The 9,781-nt window shown below is 40.3% G+C and overlaps 5 protein-coding genes across 5 annotated transcripts; 3 read left to right on the top strand and 2 right to left on the bottom strand.

Annotated features, from left to right (window-relative positions):
* Window positions 1-1,010: 1,010 nt before the first annotated feature.
* On the bottom strand, window positions 1,011-2,119 carry JH06_3860 (major facilitator family protein; the record flags this gene model as incomplete). Its single annotated transcript, XM_014670522.1, is given in 4 exon segments — window positions 1,011-1,415; window positions 1,446-1,604; window positions 1,635-1,694; window positions 1,706-2,119. The coding sequence occupies 4 exon segments, from the start codon at window positions 2,117-2,119 to the stop codon at window positions 1,011-1,013; spliced, it is 1,038 nt and encodes a 345-aa protein (XP_014526008.1).
* A 168-nt stretch (window positions 2,120-2,287) lies between these two features.
* On the bottom strand, window positions 2,288-3,453 carry JH06_3859 (protein zinc induced facilitator-like protein; the record flags this gene model as incomplete). Its single annotated transcript, XM_014670521.1, has 5 exons — window positions 2,288-2,493; window positions 2,524-2,888; window positions 2,918-3,104; window positions 3,136-3,274; window positions 3,304-3,453. The coding sequence occupies 5 exons, from the start codon at window positions 3,451-3,453 to the stop codon at window positions 2,288-2,290; spliced, it is 1,047 nt and encodes a 348-aa protein (XP_014526007.1).
* A 614-nt stretch (window positions 3,454-4,067) lies between these two features.
* JH06_3858 (epidermal growth factor receptor substrate) lies at window positions 4,068-6,287 on the top strand (the record flags this gene model as incomplete). Its single annotated transcript, XM_014670520.1, has 6 exons — window positions 4,068-4,106; window positions 4,150-4,395; window positions 4,426-4,590; window positions 4,621-4,969; window positions 5,002-5,117; window positions 5,148-6,287. 6 exons carry the CDS (start codon window positions 4,068-4,070, stop codon window positions 6,285-6,287), a joined length of 2,055 nt encoding a protein of 684 aa, XP_014526006.1.
* Window positions 6,288-6,447: 160 nt separating this feature from the next.
* JH06_3857 (long-chain-fatty-acid-ligase 1) lies at window positions 6,448-8,731 on the top strand (the record flags this gene model as incomplete). Its single annotated transcript, XM_014670519.1, has 10 exons — window positions 6,448-6,495; window positions 6,525-6,598; window positions 6,666-6,732; window positions 6,764-6,880; window positions 6,911-7,102; window positions 7,123-7,215; window positions 7,247-7,549; window positions 7,579-7,626; window positions 7,688-7,837; window positions 7,865-8,731. 10 exons carry the CDS (start codon window positions 6,448-6,450, stop codon window positions 8,729-8,731), a joined length of 1,959 nt encoding a protein of 652 aa, XP_014526005.1.
* Window positions 8,732-8,812: 81 nt separating this feature from the next.
* On the top strand, window positions 8,813-9,781 carry JH06_5670 (hypothetical protein; the record flags this gene model as incomplete). The annotated part of the gene is made up of 4 exons (XM_014670518.1): window positions 8,813-9,000; window positions 9,033-9,183; window positions 9,214-9,297; window positions 9,355-9,781. Coding segments are annotated over 4 exons (850 nt in total), but the record flags the coding sequence as incomplete, so codon positions are not given.

Here is a 9,781-nt window from a genome sequence, read left to right as displayed (position 1 = left end):
TACTATTTCCCATTGGAGCTCAGACATATTCACACAGTATAGTTGAATGGATGAAGGAATACCTTGTATCGAAGCAGTCGACAGAAGTATATCTTATGAATGGAGCAGATAAGAAGGAATTTAGTGTTATGTATTCTTGGATGTTTCTTCGTGATTATTCTGTGGGCCGGATTCGATTTGCTCGTAATCAACCAGAGAAGAATGGATTTTGGCCGACAGAGACTGTTGAATCTCTTGCTCGATCAATGAATTCGCCTACAATAGTAACGATTAGTGTTTGTAAGATCCTTGAATCCAGTGAAGTGAGCGTTGATCTTGATGCTGTGGAGACAGGTTTGAGTAAATGAGAGTGTTGATCATAGATGTGAGGAATATGGTGAAACAGCTTCAGTTGATGGAACAGAAGACGAATGAGAGTCGTCAACTGAAGAAAGATATTGAGTATTTCAAAAAACAGTTCAGTGTTCATGGAGGAGATGAAACGACGAAGGAATATTTGGAAGAAGTATCATTAGCTCTGGCTAAGAATCAAGTGGATGAAATAATCATGAAGAAGGTGGAGTATTTGAAGGATAAACTGGGTACAAAGGAAACAACCTCTGTTATTGCTTCTTCACAAGAATCGATTCGATATGACAAGGATAAGGAGGTATCTGCAGAGACAGCTGTTCGTGTAATTAAGAAACCCGAGCGAAGAGCTCAACCATTTATCCCTAATAGCTTCAAAAGCAAAGATTCTCAAACGAGTGTAAATCTAAGTTACCAGGAAGAGGAAAACCAGAATGCAAGACCCGAAATGGAGAGTCTATCAACAGAAAGTTCTCCTCCACTTTTAACAACAGTTCCTGTGCAATCGATTCCCGATGGGACTTCCATTTCTCTGGATTCTCAGAATACTAGTACGAATCTTCTCAATGATAAAGATTCTAATAAGTGTAGCATTATAAATACAATGGAGTACTTCCTTTCTTGTAGTTCTAAATACCTTGTTTGTGAAGAAACAGATTATGTTACACACCTGCTTTGCGCATTTGATCTTCTAATTCTGTTAGTTTCTTTTGTTTTGCTGTTTCAAACTCGTACATGATCGACTGAAGTTTTTCAGATACCGTACACTTCTCATCAGCCAACCGTGTCACTGTATCTATTGCAGTTAGCAACTCTTGTTCTTTCTGCTTTCGGATCTTAGTTGCTTTAGCAAGTTCTCTATCAATTTGCTCAATTTTTGATCGTAGCATTGTAATCTCTTTAGAAACAGGAGCATCCAGTTGTTGTAGCTCCCGATTGAGTTGTTCAATCAGTTCTTTCTGCTTCTGAAGCTCCTTTTTCTTATGATCTAGGGTTGTCAGCATTGTTTGCTGCTTCTTTTCACTATCGGCTTGGAGTGCTTCTGGCTCAGGTCGTTTTGACTGTTCCTAATCCTAATAAGTTCTCCGATTAAGTACCTTCTTGGAATTTGATACAATATGAGATAAGTCGATAAGATCCTTATCTTCCCGCAAAGAATCAATTAGCTTCGTTTGCTTAGCCTTTTCTTGTGATTTTGAATCCTTTGCATTATTTGGGACCACCTCAGATGACATTTGTTTAGATCCACCTTGTGACTGGAAATAAATCTCTTTATTATCACATACCCCAATAGGAGCAAATATCGATGAAGTAGCTTTGTTCATAACAAAGAATTCAATGATGCTCTAACTTACACTTTCACGGGATCTGAGGCAGCAGACGAAACTATTTCCGTTTCTTGTTTAACTTCAACCACATTACCTTCTTCCTTCACCTCCTTCATTTCCACATCATTACTGTGGAACACATCTGCAATACGACCCAAAGCTGTGTTGATATCCTTTGGTAGGGTGTAGACAAAGAGAGCGGTAAAGAGCATTATAATGCCCAAGATGTAGTAAGTGAAACCGGAGTTGAAAGGGAATGGATGATCACCCGAAATACTCCATGCAAAGAGGGAAGAAGCCATTGATGGTCCCAGGAACCGGCCAATGGCAGCAAGAACCTGACCCAAACCATTTACCTTTCCACGGAAATCTGAGTACGTGCTGTTGTTTATCAGCACCATTGAAGCAGTAAAATTGATAAGTCGAGCGAAGATACAGGCCATCGTAGAGAAAAGCACAACAAACCATCGAACCTACATGGTATTGAAAAAAATCCCGTACTGGAATTGGAGATGTGTTGAAATAAGAGATGACAGGATAAATGAAAAGAAGAACGGAATAGAGAATTCCAGTGAAGGAATAAATGCTAGAATAAGTCCATAAACGAGCAACTAACGGGAAAATAAGAGGTGAAATGAAGGAAAGAAGTCATGTGAAAATGAAAGGATATGATTAAAGATAATCTGTACTGGTCCAATTCCAGTATATAGCCATCCAATATCAGTCTGATCAAACTCAAATCCACCCTTATCCGACGGATTGATTAAGAATAGTGGTAACAGGGAATCTTGACCTGACTGAACCAAACAGACTACCGCTATGGGTCATAATCAACCATGAGAGTTACCGTAGAGAGAACATGCAATCAATACACGCTTGTTAAGAATCAAATCGAAATATGAATCTTTGGAAAGAGCTATAAGCATTTCATCTTCCTTGGAAATCTGTTTTCCTTGTTTTTGATCCTTAATGAGCTGCTTCACACGACTTGAATTCTTTTTCTTCTGTTCTTTTGCCTTCTTTGCCGATTCGCGCGATAGAGTCTCTGGAGCAGCAAAGATTGTGAAAATGGCAGTAAACAGACAAAGTACACTTCCGACAAAGCATGGAATCCAATATCGTACTTTTCGGAGCCAAGGCATTAATTTGACCAAGCCAACAAGATTCTCCTCAGGCTTACTTAGAAACCCTCCGACTAAGGGACCAACGATTCTAAAGTTAATAGACTCATCAATTACAACCGTGCTAAACCTCCTGCAGAACTGATAATGGACATTCCAGTTGCTAACGTATGTGCATTACAGATTTCTCCTATATACGTCTTCACAACGCCGACTGTCGAGTTCATGAGACCCCAGCATGTTCGGAAAACAATAGCCCAAGTGTATGTGGGAGACAATCCAAACAGCTGGCAGAAGATGGCAGTTCCTAGCAATAAAATAGAGTGAGTAATATTCACCAAACAGACTAATCACAATGGTGGGCTTCCTCCCATAAGTATCAGAAAACCAACCCCAGAATAGGTTACCAAAGATACCACCGAGATTGTAACATGATGTAAGATATCCAGAATAATAACCAACTTGAGTTGTGTCAAGCTACATGGAACACAATTATAAACATATACATCTGGAAAGAAGTCAGAGATCATAAATGGCACATTTGGCATGATCTGATTCATACAGAAAAAGTCAAGGAAGGCGCATAACCCGATAATCACAATATACTTCATAGGGAGCTTTGTGGAATTTTCATCTCGAACAAATGGCTTCGTCATAAGTATGGACTAAGAAACAGACGACAGCAATAACAATCTGTTATGAGCACATGTTTAGTGATCCAAGTTCTTGATACTTATGGGATAAGAACATTTGTGTTCTGTACTCATATTTCGATTCTCTCGTTGTATTCAACAAAATAATCATATACCACGGAAGAGATTGTGTTGCATAATTCCAATATAAGCGTACATATTTCATCTGTATCAATAGATATAATAATGGCCAGTCTAACATAATTGAAACTCTTCTAGTCATAAGGAACATAGATGAATGAGATCTCTACGATGTATAACAATCAAGAAAGACAGGAATAATTTGGTATATAAATGGCCCTTAATAATATAATGAACTCTAGAATATTGATCAGATTATTGGCCCAATCTAATTATAACTGTCCCAATTCTTGCAACATTTCTTGGAAGGCTTTTATCTCATAGTTGAGAGATTACCATCTGACTAAGTGGAATTCCGACTTCTCTATTCTTATTTCTATCGGATAGAATTATATTGTTCCGTTTTTAAGAAGGGAATAGGGTCTCATGCAGTTAGTGTATTTTGGACCTGATAATTGATTAATCTTTTAGAAAACCATTTAGTGATCCCACAGAAAATGAAAATGGTAACGACGGCCAACTGTTTTCCTCAATTCGTTTCGGCCTGAAGCCAAAAGATCCATTTTCCTTGACTTCTAGTCAGCGTACCTTTTATATCACTTCCTTTATATCTCTTGTTGGTATTGTTTTGAGTCGGTTGATTTGCAGGATGCAGACCAAGATGGATTCATTACCAATGAGGAAGCATTAGATTTTATCAAAAAGACGAAATTGTCCATGGATTCGTTGAATAAGGTTGTGCAATTGTGTGATATTGATCAGGACGGTTACCTTGATCTTAGTGAGTTTATTTGTGCAGCACACATTTCCTATGTTTGCCGAGACGTCGCTTTATGTCGTTGCCTTCATCTGTAGGGACGTCCTCTCCCAGAAGAGATACCAGATTGCTTAATGGATCCACAGAAGAAGGAATATCTCGAGAAGGAAAAGGAAGAAAAGAAAGTTGAGAATCCATTTGGAGATGCTTTTGCAATGGAGTTTGGTGTTTCAGATGATGCTTTCTCCAAAGTTGCGGGCAAGGTAGTTCTGTTGATTGCATCTGAATCGTAGTCGAATCCCTTTTTGAGTGATGAAGAGGAAGAGGAATCTGCAGCTCCTGAGGAAGTTGAAGATCGTAATCCTTTCTCAAAGGGTTTGAAAGAGGCTTTAGAGGCAGAACAACAAGCCTTAGAAGCGTTAAAGAATCCTTTGAATGTTCCTGCGATTGTATGTGATAATCGTGATAAGATTCGAGGAGCGTGGATTGGAAATATGACCAAATGGAAGAATATGCAAGAAGAGTTACAGGAGAAAGTAGATGAAATAGAAAGGAAGAAACAAGAGAATGAAGCTATGCGTGAACAGATTACAGAAGCCCAAGCGAAATTGCAAGAAATTCAAGCGTTTGTTCAAGGACGATGTAAGACAGAACAACTGATAATGAGACTCTAGTGAAGAAGATTACGATTCTCCAAGCTCGCTTGAATAATCATCTTGTGAAGAACCCTGTCGATCGTCCAATCCATGTTGCATTTGATCAGCCTGATATGACAGATTTGTTCTCTGCTGTAATGACTGTGGTGATGACTGATGTGTAGCCTGAAGAGGATGAAGAGGAGGAGGTTGGAGCTTCAGCATTGTTTTCACAGGACGAGAAATCGGTGGAGGATCAAGCCTTTGTGGCTCTAGAGACGCGGATTCCTACAATTTCGCAATCATTCGATCACACAGAAGAAGTGCGTGAACGTAGTAAGACTCCAGTAGTACAGGCTGCTCGTGGTAAACCGTTTGCTCGCTCATTTCGTGCTCGTTCATACCTCCCTGCTCATATTGAGAAGAGTGTAGTTGAAGCAATCGACTCAGAGAGTGAGGACGAGGATGTCAAGCCGATAATACGGAGCCAGTTCAATGCTTTCAGTAGTGCAAAGCGAAGTACGGAAGTGAATGTGATGGGTTCGAGTCGATGGTACAGTGGCGTGTATGCTGAGAAGAAGCGACTGGAGGAGGAACTGGAGGAAGAGAAGAGATTGGAGGCTGAGGCAGCTCGTGCTGGTGTGGTGGAATTGAGTGAGATTGAAAGTGAAAGTGAGAGTGAAAGTGAGAGTGAAAGTGAGAAGGAAAGTGAGAGTGATGGTGGTAAGAAAAATGAAGAGAAGAGAGTTGTGAATGAGGAGAAGCCGAAAGAAGTGTTCATATTGAGTGATGATGATGAGGTGTTCTCGGATGAAGATTTACCTGTGGAGAATCCTGTTCAACGTGAGAAGATGAGTGTGGAAGAGCCTGCTGAGAAGGAACCTAATGAAATCCCTGTGGAGGAACCTCCGAAGGACTCGACTGAGAAAGAGGTTGAAGAACATGCTGAAGAACCTACTGACGAACCTACTGACAAACTTGCTGAGAAGGAACCTGCTGACGAATCAATGGAGAAACAATCTGAAGAACAACCAGAGAAACAACCTGAAGAGGTCGATCAAGACGAGTTTATTGATGACTTCGCGGAGGAAGATCTACCTTCAGAACCAAAGAAGGAAGGAATTAAGGAAACTCTTGATGAAGATGTGGAAGATATTCCAAAAGAAACTCCATCAGAACCGAAGGAGAAAGGAAAATCAAAGAAGAAGTCAGCTGGAAAGAAGGACAAGAAGAAGGGGAAAAAGGATAAGAAGGAACCTGTTGGCATGTTAGGTGAACTGGGACCTCCAAAGCCTAAGAAGAAGAAATCTGTTGCGAAAAAGTGAATTGCATCCTATTTATCTGTCTGTACACTGTTTTCCAAACATACAACCGTTTCATGCCATAATTTGTTTCGTTTTCTACACAATTGGAAAAGCGGCGATTTCGATTATCACTTGATCCGCAACAGGTATTTTATTATTTTGTTAATTGAGTTTTGTACAAATGAACCACATCTATGGTTTTGAATATAAGCCAAGTACCCGTACTGAAGTAGGTGATTGTATCGGTATCAATCGTAGTCTGCTGTGATCCGCAGTACTCAGTGTCCCAAACAGGAAATGGTTGCCACATATTTCGCTGAAGTAGAGACTATGTACGTTGAATGACTTGGTGTTGGTTGAATGGCTTCTTCTTCTTTCAAGTTTATCTAACTTGAGCAGGTATGATTGTTTCCTTCGAGGAAAACGGCTTAGTCCCGATGGTCCTTGTTATGGCTATCGACCTATTGTATTCCTTTTATTCTTATTATTACATGTAGGGACCAGATGGAAAAGCCCAGGATTTCAAGTGGTACACGTATAATGAAGTTTGGGAGATGGTCCAAGATTTCGCCTCTGGATTGATCCATCAGAATTTGGTTCCAGAGAAGGATGGAGTATATTTTAGTTTATCATCTTATACGTAGTACCGTATTATTGGTGTTTACGGCAAGAACAGTGTTGATTGGGTTCTTACTGAGCAGAGCTGTAATGCGTACGGTATGACTCTCTGCCCCATTTATGATACATTGGGTGCAGATTCTGTTGAATTTATCCTCCAACAGACAGAAATGAAGACATGTGTTTGTGCTCCTGAAGAGACGCTCAAAGTATTCGTGGTTATTGTCATTCAACATAGTTGTTGGCCTTGGGCGATAAGACTCCTGATCTGAAAATGATCATTCACATGGGAGACATCGATCCGAAGACACGAGAAATTGCCAAGCAACATGTAGATTTGTGTGGTCGACTATTATCCACAGAATATCGAAATGATGACGACAAAAGAGTTGATGGCTATTGGTCATGATCATCGTGTGGTGAATACTCCTCCACATGCTGAAGATATTTGTACTATCTGTTATACAAGTGGAACTACAGGCATGCCAAAGGGTGTTCTTATCTCACACAGGAACTTCATTTCAGCAGTGAGTGGTTGTTTGTATACTGGTATTTGCCCTGTGGTTGGAGACTGCTATCTCTCCTATCTTCCTTTAGCTCACGTCCTTGAACGAATCATGAATCTTGCTATGTTAATTGGAGGAGCACGTATTGGATTCTATCAAGTATCGCTTATGCTATGAGTTAATGATAGGGAAGCACACGTACCATTCTCGATGATATTCGTGCGTTACGACCTACTGTGTTCACTTCAGTTCCTCGTCTGTAAGAATGATTGTTTGCTCTAATTTAGATTGAATAAGATATATGATGCTCTCACCGAGAAGATTAGTCAGCAATATGCCATTGTTCGTTTTCTCTTCAATCGTGGTTTGACAGTAAAGCAAGCCCAGATGGAAGCTGGTCAAAGCAGTGCTAATTGGCTCTATGATACACTCGTCTTCAATACTGTCGTGTTGTGTCATCTAATTCATTTTTAGATCCGGAAGATGGTTGGACTGGATCGAACTCGAGTCACTATTAGTGGCTCTGCTCCTCTTTCTAAAGAGATCCTGTTATTCCTACGTTGTTTACTGAATGGAGTTGTGATTGAGGGCTATGGAGCTACTGAGACAACTGGACCTACGACATTACAAGTTGGAGGTGATTATTCTATTGGTAATGTCGGCGGAGCTCTGCCATGTTGTGATATCAAACTTGTTGATGTTCCTGAGATGGGATATATGACAACAGATCGAGATCATAACGGTACCCCTTGTAAGGGACGTGGTGAGTTATGGATCCGTGGTCATAACATTACTCCTGGGTATTTCAAGTCACCAGAGTTGACATCAAAGTCCTTTGATAAGGATGGTTTCTTAGCAACAGGAGATATTGCAATTATTCTTCCTAACTACGCTCTGAAGATCATTGATCGTAAGAAGAACTTCTTCAAGCTGTCTCAAGGTGAGTATGTGGCTGCAGAGAAGCTGGAAATTATCTATGGAGGATCACCATTCATCTCTCAAATCTTTGTTCATGGTGATTCGCTTCAGAACTATCTGGTGGCTATGATTGTGCCTGAACACGAGTATGTGATGAAGTGGGCCAAGAAGAATGATTTGGAAGACAAGACGTACAAGGAGTTATGTGAGAGTGAAGAGCTGCGTGATGCCATCAAAGAGGATTTAGCTCGTCTTTTCAAGCAATCTGGACTTCGTGGTTTTGAACGTATTGTGAAGTTCAAAGTTGATGCTACTGGATGGTCAGTGGATAACGGAATGTTAACTCCTACTTTCAAGTTGGTTCGGAAGCAACTCCAGAAGCATTACTCACAAGATATTGATCAGATGTATAAATCTGTTTAGGATTGTTTGTTGAGAATCACGGGAATTAATCCATATTGTTGGTTTCATTGTTTTCACTCCATTCTCCATTCATCAGCTTCAATGGGAACACGAACGGCTGGAAAACCGAAACCTAAATCCATTAAGAGTAAAGCCATTAATAAAAATAGCAAGCGTAAGTTGGCAACTCTTGGAAAGAAGCTGAAGAAGGGGCATGCTGGAGAAGCTGTTATGTATATCACAAGAGCACAAGCTATTCGTCGATTGGGTTTGTCATTGAAGGATTTCAGGTTTGGAATTCTTATTCCGTGTGAGTAAATAGGCGAGTGTGTATCTTAAAGGGTATTTATCCAAGAGATCCAAAGAAGAAACTTGATAAGGGTACAACCTACTATCATGTGAAGGATATTAGCTACATTTCACATGAACCAATTATCGACTATTTCAGAAGTATGAAAGCGTTTTTGAAGAAGGTTTGAGTACTAGGAGACGCTGAAGTGTAGATCACTCGTTCTCACGGCCGAAAAGAGTTCAGTGAGGTGCAACGTAAGTGGGAATCGAAACCTGAAATGTCATTGGATCATTTGGTGAAAGAGCGTTATCCGACATTTACTGTTTGGTTTATTCATTTCGTTCACAACTAGTCTGCTTTGGCGGATATGGATGATGCCCTCTCTCTTGTCCATCTCTTTGCCTTTCTTCCAGCCAAGAACGAGATTCGTGCTAAGCGAACTGCCACTTGTCAACGGTTGGTGCGAGAATGGGATATGTACGTGATAAAGAGTAAATCCCTTCGCAAGACGTTTATCAGTATCAAGGGCATTTATTACCAAGCAGAGGTGATGGGTGAGAAGATCACATGGCTAGTACCTCATAAGTTCTCTCAAGACCTTCCATCGGATGTTGATTATCGTGTGATGTTGACATTCCTTGATTTTTATGAAGTGTTCTTAGGCTTTGTGTTCTATCGATTGTATGGTTCCTTAGGTCTCAAGTATCCTCCTACTATAGCAAAGGATAAGGATGAGTTGGGAGCATATCTGTATTCAGTGACAACCGAACCACTAACAG

The sequence above is a fragment of the Blastocystis sp. subtype 4 genome (assembly GCF_000743755.1).
Source record: "Blastocystis sp. subtype 4 strain WR1 chromosome Unknown seqid_0262, whole genome shotgun sequence".
NCBI classification, from domain to species: domain Eukaryota; class Bigyra; order Opalinata; family Blastocystidae; genus Blastocystis; species Blastocystis sp. subtype 4.
Note: the sequence above shows the minus strand (reverse complement) of the source record. Positions and strands in the feature narration are given on the sequence as shown.